Source organism: Lipophrys pholis, assembly GCF_963383615.2.
Source record: "Lipophrys pholis genome assembly, chromosome: 1".
Taxonomy (NCBI): Eukaryota; Metazoa; Chordata; class Actinopteri; order Blenniiformes; family Blenniidae; genus Lipophrys; species Lipophrys pholis.
In genome coordinates, this window is record NC_137635.1 from 48,114,445 (window position 1) to 48,129,121 (window position 14,677).

A 14,677-nucleotide genomic window follows, 5' to 3' on the forward strand; every position below is an offset into this window, starting at 1 on the left:
TGGTGTACATCAGATGACTTTTTAAGGTCAAACTTGTGGAGTGATTTCACACACGAGCGTCATGTTCACACCCAAAAGTCACCTGGGTCCGTCTAAAATCAGCACATGGCATAATACAAGATAACACCCTCAGTCCGTCGCAGAGCCTTTCACTTCACGAGCACCTCTGTGTCACATCTGGTTAAACATTGACCTTGACTGCCTGGAAGTCAATTGAATTTTTTCCTATTTTAACTGAACGTCCGTGCCATTCTGCTCATATTTGCCCAATCAAAAGTGATTCCTAAAACATGCACTTGTTCTTTAATTCATTAACTTTGTTAAAAGTGCAACAGTTGTAAAGTCTGTCCGGAGGGTCGCTGCTCTGCCAAGTTTACGGCATTCCCGCACATCCACGTCAGGAATAATTAATGCACGAGACGAGCCAGTACACAGGAATTTATCTGGGTGACATTGGTGCTGAGACAGCTTGCGCGGCAGCTTCAGTACACACACACACACACACACGTTTGAGGGACAAATGGACCAGGGCAAAAACGCGCACAATCACGTCAACACAAAATGACTGACGCTCGCGCGTGCACACGAGCCGGCGTTCCAAGGTCACAGTCACACGTGCACCTTCTGTCAATAGCCATCGACTGTGATGTTATTACACACTTTCCTCCCAGCGCGGCTCTGCCATTAGGCCTCTTATGACCATGATCCATTCTGTTTGAAGTGATAATAGCATCTACACTCCTGCCAACAACAGAGAATGAAAGAGTGAGAGAATGATTGCGGCGTACGTGGGGGCCACAGCCTCCATGCCCACACAGTCTGGCCACAGCACACACACACACACACACATTCTCAGAGAGCATCCATACACACTCCTGTGCTGTCCATCTGTGCTCCGTCCACTGCCAGGACTCCGCCTGTCACGCCTACAGTCCTCCAGACGAGCTCTGGGACTCTGAGGGAGATAAGTCTGCTGTGCTTAGTTACACCTATTGACAGATACCTCAAATATCCAGAGAGTCGAGAAACTGTCACAAAATCAGCCGCGTGTCCCGAATGCATCGTCTCGTTTGTTTACTTTAGGTCAGAGGTTATTACTAACCTTTTTTCTCTCTCTCTCTCTCTCTCTCTCTCTCTCTCTCTCTCTCTCTCTCTCTCCCTCTTGCCTGTTATTAAACAGAGACTGGCCAACTCCAAAGCCCACACGTCACGCTTCATCAGCGCCAACTTGCCCTGCAACAAGTTTAAGAATCGCCTGGTCAACATCATGCCTTTTGAGTCCACACGCGTCTGCCTGCAGCCCATCCGTGGCGTCGAGGGCTCCGACTACATCAACGCCAGCTGCATCGACGGCTACAGGTCAGCAGAGGACTTCATGCTGCGCGTTCCAGCTGGGGGGGGGGGGGGTGTTAGTGTTAGTGTTAGAAGACAAAGCTCAGCTCCTCGGCTACAACGGCACAAAGATTTTTAAATGGTGTGTTCCTTGCACAATTAAACGTTGATATGGAACTCACTAACGTACATCACAGGGGCACATTTCAACCTTTCAAAAGCCACTAAAGTAAAGAATTTAAATGTGCCATTTAATCATAACGGTATCCATTGGGAAAGTGTGAAACTGCTCACAACATTTTCTGAAAGGAGTTATACACTCTTATTAATACATATCATAAACTATTCATGACTAGAATATAATGTGGTAAACACGCTCCCAATGTGTGAGTTTGGTGGCACGGTTTTTCATATTTCATCAGATTTTCAGGTGGCTGTGCGCACCGACTGAGAGTAAGCGGCACTTTTCCAAAAGCCCAAAACACATCTGTGCTTTTATAAATATGCGAGAAGCCGAAAGCAGATGTGCCCGGCTTTTTCATTATTTACACAAATTCTCAACACCCTGCACAGGCCGCGCCGCTTCAGACTTTTCATGTCTTCTGTGGTTTTGTTATTTACTCACTCGTTAATTTGATGACAAAGTTTCCAAATATGCTCCGGAAGCAGGTTCACAAAGGGTTAAATGTGCCCCCATGCACAACCAGGTAGTAAGTGTTTCCCCGCGTGGGGGAAAAAAAAACCACAACTTGCTGCTTCAAGCTGTTATTCAGAATAGAGTAGCGGCAGAGCACAATTCATCAACGTCTCCGTCGCCTCAAACAGGCCAGGTGTGAGCATTTGACTGCCTACTAATGCTGCAAGTGTGGCCTTGGGACCAGCCTCACATGTGGGCCTTGTCCCGAAATGAACCGCACTTTGAGTGTCGTAATGAAATAAATCCCCACACCACAGCGCGCTCAGATCAACGGCGCAGAGGCACTGCTTGTTAGCACAATTAATATATTGCTGCTTTTACTCCAAATAGGATGTGTGGACTGTGGTTTCTGACACTAAAGGCCGGGTTGCAGGTGTGGAAATCGCTGTCGGTATTCACAGCGGAGTACATAAAAATGTATGGGAGGAGAGAGAAGATGAGGCCGCAGTGGGCAGTATCCAGTTGCAAGAATTACTCCGGGGCTCTGTCAGTGTGGCTTTTCGTTCACTGAGCCACTCCAGCTTTTATATCGGAGCTTCAGCATGTCCTCGTGTGCTCTGCGAGTCCAAATTGCTTCCTGGAGGGAGGAAGATAAAAAAGGCAGCTCTCTGTGTTTTATATCTATATGAGTATGGCCGGTGACAGACAGAGCTGACTCTTCTGCGGTTAAAATGAAGGGATGGATTTAGCGAGTGTGAAATGCCGCTTAGTCCAGACGGGGCTGTGTCGTACTGTGCCGTGACAGAGACAACACCTCCGTTCGTACCTCCAAACTCTCCCCTCTTTCCCTTTTTTTTTTTTTCCTCTTCCTCCAGTCCTGCTGTTAATGAGAAGGTGCTCCACAGAGGCCGGCCCTCCATTGTTTTTGTGTAAATAGCATAATTGCAGCAAGAGAGGATTGTAATGAAGTGAGGGTTTTTTTTTTTCCGAAACCCTCCCCGCCTCCCCTCTGCACTCCTTCATATTCCCAGGCTCTCTGCTTTCTGCCTGTTCCCTCTCTATCTCCGAGTCTCTCGGTTCTCCTCCCCCTCTCCTCCCGCCGTCTCCTCTCACTCACCATCCTAATTTCCCATCCACACACCATGGCAGAGACAGACATCCGGGTGGGGACCTGTTGTGTGCAGCAGTGGCACTGTGTAATTAAGCCACTTTTAAAACGCGGGCATAAATAAAAACTAAACAGGAGCCTCCAGTGCCCTTCACCCCAGCGCCTTCAAGAAAAGCCAATAATATGCTAAGCTAATGAGAGGCGAGCCATTGATTCCAGCTATGCTATCAGGGGCGCTCGCTCTGGATATGCTCCGATGCAGGCTGGAGTTTTAGCATTGTAATGAGGTTGAAATGAAACACTATGTCCTCAAGCACTGCAGTCATGTGGGATGATGCAGTGAGTGCTTTGTGCTGTTTGGCAGCGCGCTCTTCGGGACACCGTGTGCAGAGGAGTCAGTATTGTGTGATCCGGTTAGAATTGTTTTTGTTTTGGCTAGGGGCCGTTTTGTGGGAAGGTTAGAGGGGTCTACTCTATCAATTTAAAAGTTAGCATTCATCCCTTTGCTTAGGTTTGCTTTCCACTCGTATACCCCCCCCTCGCTCGCCCTCCTCTCGCTCTCCTCCTGGTCCGGCATTGCACTCGGATGGCCAGCTGGAGAAAGAGAGAGAGAGAGAGAGAGAGAGCAGTGCTCACTTTCTTCATCTCTGCATCCCTCAGCCAGAGTTTTTTTTTCCCGTCCTTCTTTCTTTCTCTCTTTCCCCGTTTTCATCTTTTTAATTTGATTCCTCACTCTGTTGCCTCCCCCTCCTTGTATGTCATCTCCTCTCCTCTCCACCAATCTGTTGTATCTGTATTTGTGCGAGCAAGGCCCTGAGCATATTCTAATCTCCCGGTTCCACATTAGTGGCTTGCCTGCAGCACCGTCATTAGTTGTTCAGCCATCTCTCGGTGTGTGTGCGACTCTGCGAGTGCGAGCGAGCGGCAGCGCGTCTGCATGTACATGCAGAGCTGCTGCACGCGTCGATGCCTACACCTGGCTGCGACTTTACATGTGCCGCAGACATGTGAGGGTGTGCACTTGTACAATTATGCATGTGTGCACGATTACTCAGCTCAGCCGCGCTCTCTCTTTGGCGCTGCTGCCACCTGCTGGTCGAGCAACAAAGCTGCTGAGCTGAACCAAAGTCACGTAGGACACCAGCACAACTCTGGCACCTCAGAGGATGAGCTCATCTCTGGTTTTGTGAGCGTATCAAGTGCTCCTTCTCCCTCGCTCGCTCTCTAATTCTGTGTTGTGTTACAGGGAGAAAGAAGGAAGAGAGAGAGGATCTATACAAGGCTTATTTGTTCAAGGATGTGGGGGTGCTGCAATGGATTATTTATCATGCACATTAAATGTGCAGGTCCTGTTGTCACTGTCACTTTTTCAGTAGAGTACAAAGACAACTGAGCCGTCGATACTGGATGCACAATTTTATGGATTTTGATTGCTTTTGCTACCGATCATATTCCCATATGTATCGTTGTAGTGAGGCTGTCTCAAGCATTAATCCTCTATCAATACTACATCCTTGCCGACTTGCTGTCTAGATGCATTCTTTTTTCCTCGCATAGACCAAAAGCATGTGTCTCACATCGGCCGCTGACTATAACTTGCCTGTAGGTGTGAATGTAAGTGTGTTTGGTTGTCTGCCTCTGTGTTTTCCCTGTGATGGGCTGGAGAGCTGTACAGGATGTAACCTGCCTTCACAAGTAGTCAGTCTGGACTTGCTCCAACCTCCCCCAGTGACCTGAGGTTACATAGGAGATGGATGGATGGGTTTTAAAACAATCAAAAGTTGCACAAATAACAATGGGCGCTGATTCGCCAGCCACATGCTGCATCCAAAGACAGCTAGTATATTATTCAGGGTTCACTCGTCTGATTTCTTTTTTCTCTGCCAGCACTGTATAGAAGAAGTATCCAGCTGTCCATTAATATTACACCTTAAATGTGCGTAGTTCTGGTTCTTTAAAAGTACAATTTGTGAGGCCAATATGGTTTTATGCTGCTTTGATATCATAATTAAACAATCTGGTAGTTGAGGCAAAACTACTTTGTATATAAATTCTAGTAATTGTGCTTTATACGATTATATATTAATATATCTTTATTATTATACATGTGCCTTCACATGACAGCCTTGTCCAGGATAAAGCTCCATTACACATCTATGCACTGATCTATGTGAGTGATGTTTTTCATAATGCAGTTTTTAAAGGCACTGTAAGGTTTGTAACCTCTATCTGCTCCGTGTGAATTTGCATCCCCAGGCAGCAGAAAGCCTACCTGGCAACACAGGGACCTTTAGCTGAGACCACCGAGGACTTCTGGAGGATGCTGTGGGAGCACAACTCCACTATTGTCGTCATGCTCACCAAGCTGCGAGAGATGGGACGGGTAAGAAGTGGCAAACATGAACAGACGCTGCACCTGTGAGGCCGCGGGACCATCACAGGAGGCGATAACAAGCCTTTATATTCTGTGTCGGCTCAGCCGCACTGTTTAAATATTAATTCATTCCAGAGTCGAACAATAACTGCAGCTGAAAGTTACTTATCGGTATGATTGGAATGTCTCTGTGCAGAAAGAGTGAGCTACTGTGTCGACTTCAACTATAGCCTTACTTATAATATTGCATCCCACAGTGTAGAAATGTATTAGAGAGTGGCCTCGGCTGTAACAATGGAGCTTTTTCGGTACAATCCATATTTTTGTATCACTGTTTACAACATCAACAGTGATTGCAAAAGTAACAACATGTCTTTCTAAAGAAAGTCTTCAAAGTCAATCTAAAAGAAAACAGGGAACAAAACATCAGACAAAGAGCACAAAGCCGACCGCCCCCCCCCACACAAATGAAGAGAGTAAAACTCAGGCTCCGTTTACACAACAATATTTCATTTCAGAAAAGTTTTCCATTCATATAGAAACGTTTTCAAAACAATGTCCGTTTACCTGGAAACGACAAAAGCTGAAACCGACATAGGGAGCATGCTGGGCCACTAGTGGGTGCTGTTGTTTGTGTTTGTAATGAAACCACACATGCATATAGAGAACAATACGCTATGAACATTAACAATGGGAATAGACAGACATTCATATAGACATTACGGTGAATGTCGACAATAAAACTAAGAAGTTCCAGGAGAATATGGACCGGGAGTCAAGAGTCGGTCTACTGAGCATGTGCAGAAGAACTATTTACTTCAGCCGTGGTGCGCATTTCCAGTAGCAGCGTTTCTCCCGTCGAGACAGAGCCTGAGCATTCGCAGAAAACCCCCCCCCCCCCCTTCATTTCCATGGAGATGGAGCATTTTCGAAAATTTTCACCTTGGGAACCACTTTCAGAAAGTAGCCTTTTCCGTGGCTCCAAGCCAAAAACGCAATGAAAGTTTTGCCTTTTCCCTTGAAAATGTTGTCGTGTGAATGGGGCCTAAAGCTGAGCCACATTAGTTTTCGTGGCTACATAATGAGGAAGGGCCTCCAGCTGACTCACAGTGGCTACATACAGTCCCTCAAGACACGTTGATGCCGCCATAGTCCCAAATAATCCACTGTTTGACGTAGTGAACGAACTTCCACCACTCTGTGAAGGCCAGCCTTTCTCTTGATTACCGAGCACTTGATGCCACTGTGGCCTCCACCTGGATGCTTTCATCAACAACATTTAACGCTATGCAGTTCTTGCATTTCATGTATGTGTCGCCTTTATTTTCCACCAGTCATCCTCACTACGAGTTGCTATCGCCCACAGTTCAGCTCCAGTCAACAAAAAACAGAATAAAAACATCAGTGCAGACATCACATAAATAGAAAGGACAGCAGCCCCTCTGGCAGACACCCCGCAGTTCAAACAAAGAGGTTAAAAATAAAGCACAGCCACATACGCGTTTGTCTGCGGTGCCTCGTAGTGCGGAGGCAGGACCGGGAGATGACTCTTAGTCATGACGGCTGAGAGGAAAATGCCACTCCGGCTCACGGACAGACACACTGAGTGTTCCTCCATAGTCTTAAATAATCCACTTGATTGTTCAGGAGGTTAGCCTGTTAGCATTGCTCTCCTTTCTGTTTGAGAACAAATTTGGGAACATTTTTCGAAATGCTTGCATGTCAACAAGGTGGAACGGGCCATTACAGCCTGGTGCGCCACCGCGCAGCAACTATTAGTAGTAGGCCCCATGTACACGACAACGTTTCAAGTGAAAATGCTTAATTTTTGCATTTAACGATGGTAACATGGCGAGTACACAGACATTTGTATGGACAGACGACAGCGTTAAATAGTTTTTCCTGGTGTCTCTCCACTCTCAAAGCAAGTACCAGGGGGATATAGACTGGGAGTCATGACACTCTGGAGGCCGCCATTATCGTTATTGTTGATCTACTCTCGCATGTGCAGAAAAACTATTTACTATGGCCGTTGTGTACATGCGCAGTAGAACTATTTTTGCCTGTTTTGAACAGTCCCGAGCACTGTTGTCCTGTAAACGTACGCCCAAAACACACCTGAACTTTTGCATTTTCACTTGGACACGTTGCGTTAACTGACTAACAGGAATCATTTAGGCTAAAAACCTTTAAAAAAAAAAAACGTTTCATCCTAATAGATCCTGAAAAGTTTTCAATCACTTTTTAGACGCCTATATTCCACAAGCTGTAAATCTGAAGTCCTGTTTGCTCACTGATTAATTTTCAGGCTTTGTTTCTATAGATTTCCTTGTGCACGCCTTCACAAACCAACCATCAGGTTGTAGCTTTAATTTTGCTATCAGATAGGTAGCTGCCTCCCACTGCTGCATCATTGCTCGCTGTTGCAATGTGCCGTTCTGACTCTCTGACTTATCTTTTAACCTCGGGGTGAGGAAGGGCGATCCCCAGTGGACCAATTAGGAACAGCAGTGGTTTGTTTGTTTTTTTTCTTTCTTTATTGAGAGATTCCAGTTAATGTCTTCATTGTTATTCCAACAGAGTCATCCCACATCAACCCTCTTGTTGGCCTGTTTTGGCCTGCGGGCTACGTATGTGACACCCCGCCTCTAAAGCAATGAGATGAGGTGTCGCTTCCCACTTGGCCCACCCGGTGTTACTCGGCAGGGTTATTTCCTTTCGCCTGAGTTGAACTAGTTTGTTTTGTTTTTTTGTTTTTTTTTTCCTCCCTCACTTTCTATTCTCTCTTAAGGCCAGGCTGAAATAACCAACTGTTGGCTCCGGCTCCATTGTTAGAGACACATCGGAGAGTGGTATTGATTGTCTAATCTAACTTCCAGCAAGACGGCAAATAAGCGCATCTCCCAAAACTCCCACTACTCCGTTAAGGAAAAAATCACTGCACTCACCTTGATGCCAATTTGATCAAGTCTATAATACCTTAGCCAGAGCTGGGAGTTTTTTTTTTCTTGTGATTATGCAGGTGAATCTGACAGCATTCTCCGGCTCCCATCAGACTCTCAGCTCAAATGGAGGGGGGGGAAGAAAAAAATAGACTTCACGCACAAGCATTGCTGTCGTTAAGAACACAAACAAATTATGTAAATATTTTACCACCTCAGATGAATCACACAATATTTCAGAACCACAGATTAGTCTATCGGGATTTTCTTTTGTAAGCAGAGACATTCTCATGACTCAAAATGACTAATAACGTACAGTAACCCACACGGAAATGATCACGCACTCATACGGCAGGCAGCCGTTATGAAAAAGTCTTTTTAAATTTGTGTTGTGTGTTTCTTTAATGGTGTGTCTTGAAATTTGAAGTGCTGGACATTTCTCTTCTCGTCTTGCAGGAGAAGTGCCATCAGTACTGGCCAGCAGAGCGTTCAGCCAGGTACCAGTACTTTGTGGTGGATCCAATGGCTGAGTACAACATGCCTCAGTACATCCTCAGAGAGTTCAAAGTCACAGATGCCAGGGTACGTTGGGTTCAGTCCGTGTGTGAAAATCTGCCTCTTTCTTTTTGTGTGTGTGTGTGCGTGCGTGTGTGTGATAATGTCTGTGCACGAGCCTCGGCGGGTGAGGTGGATGAGGATTGATTGGCATTTAACACAAACACAACCATCCAGCCCAAATCCATCTTAATTTTAGGTTTTCATATAAATGCTGCCGGCCACTGCTGAGAGTTAAGAATTATACCAGCTGTGATTTCAAGGTGGAGATGATCAGAACGCCGCCCGTGTTATTTCTCTTGACAGGCTGACATCAAGTGAAAGCACCATCAAACATGTTTACCCGGATTTAGTAACAGCACGCCTGCTCTATGGATTGTGTGTGTGTGTGTGTGTGTGTGTGTGTGTGTGTGTGTGTGTGTGTGTGTGTGTGTGTGTGTGTGTGTGTGTGTGTGTGTGTGTGTGTGTGTGTGTGTGTGTGTGTGTGTGTGTGTGTGTGTGTGTGTGTGTGTGTGCATGTGTGTTTCGAGATCAGTGTGAAAATACATGAAAAGCGTAGCCTTCAATCCCCCGAGGGCCAGTACTGGAACTCCCTGTGATGCAGTAGTTTCAATGAGCTATAAATATACTTTACTGTCATCTGAAGGCTCACAGCACAGCAGCGCTCTAATCCCACATCCACTCCATCTCATATATCTGTGTTTGTATGAGTGCATATCGATATATGTGTCCTTCACAGCGTTTAGTGTTTTTTTTTAGGGGGGGGGGGGCTTGATTGTTTGCCCAAATGTGTGTTTTTGCTTTGGGAGCTTTGTTTTGTGGAGCTGCGGGGGGGGGCGCGTCCATTCAAAGAGCAAGCGCTCTCACCGGACCTCCTTGTCTAAATAAAGGTTAGAAAAGTGATTGAATGAATGTGCTCTAAGTGAAATGTTTGGGAACAAACACGGAGCCGGCACAGGGAAAACATTTAATTTGCACGCGCTGACAAAACGTGCGGCTTCATATTGAGTGTTTGCCTGTCCCCGGCCGCCCCGCTGAGTCCTTCTCCCGCGGCCTGTCAGCGTTATTCAGATAGCTTCCCAGGTGGAAATGAGATGATTTGATGGCTCCAGTGACAACCTGCAGGGCTACTGGTGCTCGTGGACCCCGACTTTGTCTTTGTCGCACTGGCTCAGTAATGCAGGATCTCAGAGGGATGCGGGCGGAGGCTGCAGAGGACAGCACAGTGCTGTTTGGTCACAGTCTGGGCCTCTTAAATGTCATTAAACTCCTTATTTGTTGCCCCGCAGGATGGACAGTCCAGAACAATCCGCCAGTTCCAGTTCACCGACTGGCCCGAGCAGGGCGTGCCAAAAACCGGAGAGGGCTTCATTGATTTTATCGGACAAGTGCACAAAACCAAGGAACAGTTTGGACAGGATGGACCAATCACTGTACACTGCAGGTGAGGGGGGAACATTGGCACAGATTGCTTCTTTCATGCTGTGTTTCTTTTAATGCTGTACTTCAAGGAAACGATTAAAAGATCCAACTTAAGAGCTGTGTACATTCAGCTCCCAGTGAGATTGTTTGTTAATGAGTCAAAACAAAAAAAAAAGGAACACATGAATGTGTGTCTGCTGGTTTGATCCTGTTAAAGAAAACATTTTGAAAGTGTTTTTTTGTTTTTTTTCTGGTTTTAAAGCAAAAAAAAAGAGAGACATTTTGCAGTTGGAGGCGGGCCATCTTGATTTTATTTCCTACACTCAGCTTATACATCAATTTGTCTTCAAATTTTTTATAAAAGTGCCATATTGTCCTATATCTATGAACATTATCATAATTATTATTATTTTTTTAGTATTATCTGTACATTTAGTTGGAGAAAATTTTAACTTATTACTGAATCTCTTATACGCGTTATTTATATAATAATCTCATTAATATTTTTGTGAGCCTCTGTCTATGTCCCGTTGTTGATTGGCCGTGTTTGACTCCTCAGTGCCGGGGTGGGCAGGACCGGCGTCTTCATCACTCTCAGCATCGTGTTGGAGAGGATGAGGTACGAAGGCGTGGTCGACCTCTTCCAGACGGTGAAGACACTTCGCACCCAGCGGCCTGCGATGGTGCAGACCGAGGTGAGAAAACACGTAGCGGGCAGCCGCGTCGGTGCGACTCGGAAAGCCCCCAAAGTGGCAAGTTGGTTTTGGAAAGCCGACATTTTCCACCTCTGTGAGTTAAACCCGATGTTATCTAAAGTGTCCTTGTTGAGGAGGGCCACATCGAAACAAAAGACTTAGTAACAAATCCGTCTTTAATGGAGGTTTTAGAGGAGCACGAGAAATCCCACTGCAGACGGATCTGCTGCTATCATTAAGATAAGCTGAATGTATGGGAAGCTTAGTAAAAAAAAAACTGTGCCGCCTTTTCATGAATTTCAATGAGTTTGTTCGAATTAGAACGACGAAAAAAGAAAGAGGAATTTGACATTTTCTCAAAATTTGTGGGGAAAAAAAAAAAGCAGAAGCAAGAATGAAAACATGTTGCACAGTAGAAACGCTCTCAGGCGTTAATAGATCATTTCAATAACAAGAGTCTAAAGAGCATAAAAGTTATCACTGTCAGCATTTGTACCCGTAAACCTTTTGAAATAACTATAAAGGAAAGTTGTTTAAAACACCCTTACATTGTGACATTAAGTAAACTATGTAATTAAAACCAAACACACTTTAATATTTATGTTTTACCATGAAACTGAGTTATGTGACAAAAAGAATCTGCTTTATGAAGAGAAACAAAATCTTGGTTCGGTACAAAGAGCCTTTTTTAAAAGAATCGAGGTCTGGTTGTAAGAATCCTATTTTCAGGTCCAGGTTTGGATTAAAGACTCAAAGTATCACAGAATCCGAGTGCGTCTGTGAAGAATCAAGGTTTGGTATTAAGAGCCCCGGTGTGGTTTCAAATATCCAAATGGAGGTCAAACATTGAAGTCCACAGTTTAAACATTCCAGGTCGCTTGGTAGGAGGCCAGGTCTCGGCTTTCAGAGTCTGATGCAAAGAATTAAAGGTCCTTATGGATGAATCAGGTTTAGGTTTTCTTTGAAAAATTCCTAATTTCCCAGTATTACAGTGTATTTTCTCTAACCCAAGTGGGCAATTTCCTACGCCCGCCATTTAAAATGCACTTTAATACTTGTAAATAAAGTCTTGTTGTTATTTTTAACTAATCTTGCCATGTAGAGGAGTTTTTCTAGATTTAAGATAACACACTAAAATCAAGGACTACAAATTAAGTTAAAAAAATACTTTTAAAACAAGCCAAATTGGCCTATCGCGTCTAAAAATAAGATTTGAAATCATTTGCGGTGCAGCAGTGCGTTAACGCCGCTCTTCCCTCCGCCCACAGGACCAGTACCAGTTGTGCTACCGGGCAGCGTTGGAGTACCTGGGGAGCTTCGACCACTATGCAACGTAACCACTCCCACAGAGCAGCTTCCCCGGTCCGACCTCTCAGGAGTGTGCCAAGTGTCCCATCTCAGCCGCCATCCTCTCACCTGCCCCCCCAACACACCCACACCCACACCCCAACCCCACCACCCCAAAAAAAATAAAAAATCAAACCCCCTCGCAGCTACTGGAGGGGTGGAGAGAGGGACGAGCTTGCAGACCCGGTTTTAACCAATCACTGAGATGCCCAACCGCCTGAGCTCTTGCTTTAAAAATAATACAAGAAACATTTCGGAGACTTGGAGAAACGCGACGACTCTTGTACAGACCGACGGCGCAGAGCGGCCGCTCGCCGCTCGCCCCTCTGCTCCGTCGAAGCCAAAACCTCCCTGATTGTCAAAGGCTACTGGTAGCACTAAGAGAGCATCTTCTCTGTTTTATGTTCCTTTTTGTTAATTATATTGTCAATATTATGATTTATTATGTTTAGTATACCTTTTTTTTTTTTTTTTTTTTTTTGATGTGTTTGTTGTTGTTGTTATTTTCTATTAATCATTTTAATATCGGACATTTCTTCTGTCTTAAACCGCCCGGCTTGGGGCAACGCATTATTTTCATAATCATTTTTTAAACGAGTTTTTAACATGAACCAAGACATTAATACAGGAGGACCACTGTTCTCTGAGCTGCTGTCACGTTTCTTTTGTCATGTGACTTTATCTTTTTTTTTTTTTTTTTTGGGTCTTATACAGTTCAATAACTCAAAAATGGCCTTTTCACGAGCCGTTTCCAATTTAAAAAAAAAAAAAAAAAAGAAATTGATTTTGCTGTAGTCGTCTTTTCTGTATACGTGGTAGCGAGCTAAAACACACGGGAATTAAAAGTAATGAGACTAAATCAGAGGTGTACAGAAATGAACACATTATTTCTATGGTTTTTCTTTCTTTTTCTTTTTCTTTTTCTTTTCTTTTCTTTTTTTTATTTTTTATGTTGGTTTCTTGTTTTTGTTGTTCATCAGAAGCCTGAGGCGTCGAGGCCTTCATGCTCCACAGCGGAGAACCTCACCTGAAGAAAGCAGACTTTTTTTTTTTTTTTTTTTTTTTTTTACCCAAAGGGTAGATGACAGAAAGAAAAAAAAAAGAAGAAGGAAAAAAAACGCTCCTGATCTCTGAATCTTTAAGCGCTCTTCAAGTCCCTCCCATCTCCCGGCTCGGGTTGGCTGGAGCGGGAGCCGCACGGACCCAAACGGAGCGGACGTGGTTCAACGCGGGCCGAGGAGCAGAGCCATCGGACATTGGTACCTGTACAGAATCAACCATTCCTGCCAGAGGGGGAAGAGACTCAGCCCTTTGGACTGAAACCTGATATTATTTTATACAGAAATAGAAACTATAAATATATATAATTATGATTGATTATATATATGTACAACTACACATAGATATATACACAGCTTCAGAAGTATATTGTTAAAAAGGAGTCATCCTGCTGATCTACCTAGAGACACCGCAGAGAGCCTGCTGTCCCTAGAGTGTGTATTATTGGAAACACCGTTGTATCTACTGTACTACCATAGTATCTTCGACAGCTGGTTGTCCGTCTGAATGAGGAAAAACAGCACAACACCCTCCCATCCCACCTCCACAGCGCCCACCCATCCAAACGGACGACCCTTGTCTCTCAGCACAGGACACCACTAAAGCACACGATTCCTCCTGCCCCCCCCTGTCACACACACAAAGCGCATGGAGGGGAGGGGAGGAGGGGGCGTCTGATCGGAGGGAGGCCTCGGCGCTGTGGTGGGAGTGACGAAGGTGGTGGCTATAATGGGAGGGGGGGGGGGGGGGTAGAGGGGGACTTGAAAATGCTGGCAAAAAAACAACAATGTCATTTTTACCTTGTGAATGCTTCGTGCTGTAGGGGTTTGATCTGTTGTACACAGTCTGTTTTCTATTTGTTGATAAAGAACTGGAAAAAAAAAAAACGACAACCTGTTGATGGAAACGAAAAAACATCAATGTTAATAAAGTTAAATAATTGGGATTTTGTACAAAGAGCGGCTTGTGACGCCTCGTTTCTTCACCTTTTTGTGTTTTGGTGTTTCTCCTGCTGAGGGAGTCGCTGCTTTTTCACTCTTTCTCACGTTCGGTATTGTTGGCGTCTCCTCTTGTTGTTCTTGGGAAGGATGCTTGACGATGTCTGATGAGAGTCCCCTCGTATTAAATGTGCACCGAGCACAACAGATTGGGAGTCGAACCAGAGCGGCGGTCAAACCAGAACCGGCCGGAGACTTGACGTCTCTC

At 45.0% G+C, this 14,677-nt stretch overlaps 1 protein-coding gene across 1 annotated transcript in view; it reads left to right on the forward strand.

The window, feature by feature from the left end:
- ptprfb (protein tyrosine phosphatase receptor type Fb) overlaps nt 1–13,290 on the forward strand; it is a 140,501-nt gene extending 127,211 nt beyond the window's left edge. The window contains exons 29-34 of the mRNA XM_080474595.1: nt 1,181–1,359; nt 5,334–5,460; nt 8,850–8,975; nt 10,238–10,392; nt 10,930–11,065; nt 12,334–13,290. Of these exons, the coding sequence (XP_080330721.1) occupies nt 1,181–1,359; nt 5,334–5,460; nt 8,850–8,975; nt 10,238–10,392; nt 10,930–11,065; nt 12,334–12,402 (792 nt within the window). The 3' untranslated portion in view covers nt 12,403–13,290. The remainder of the gene's footprint in view (nt 1–1,180; nt 1,360–5,333; nt 5,461–8,849; nt 8,976–10,237; nt 10,393–10,929; nt 11,066–12,333) is intronic.
- The last annotated feature ends 1,387 nt before the right edge of the window (nt 13,291–14,677 follow it).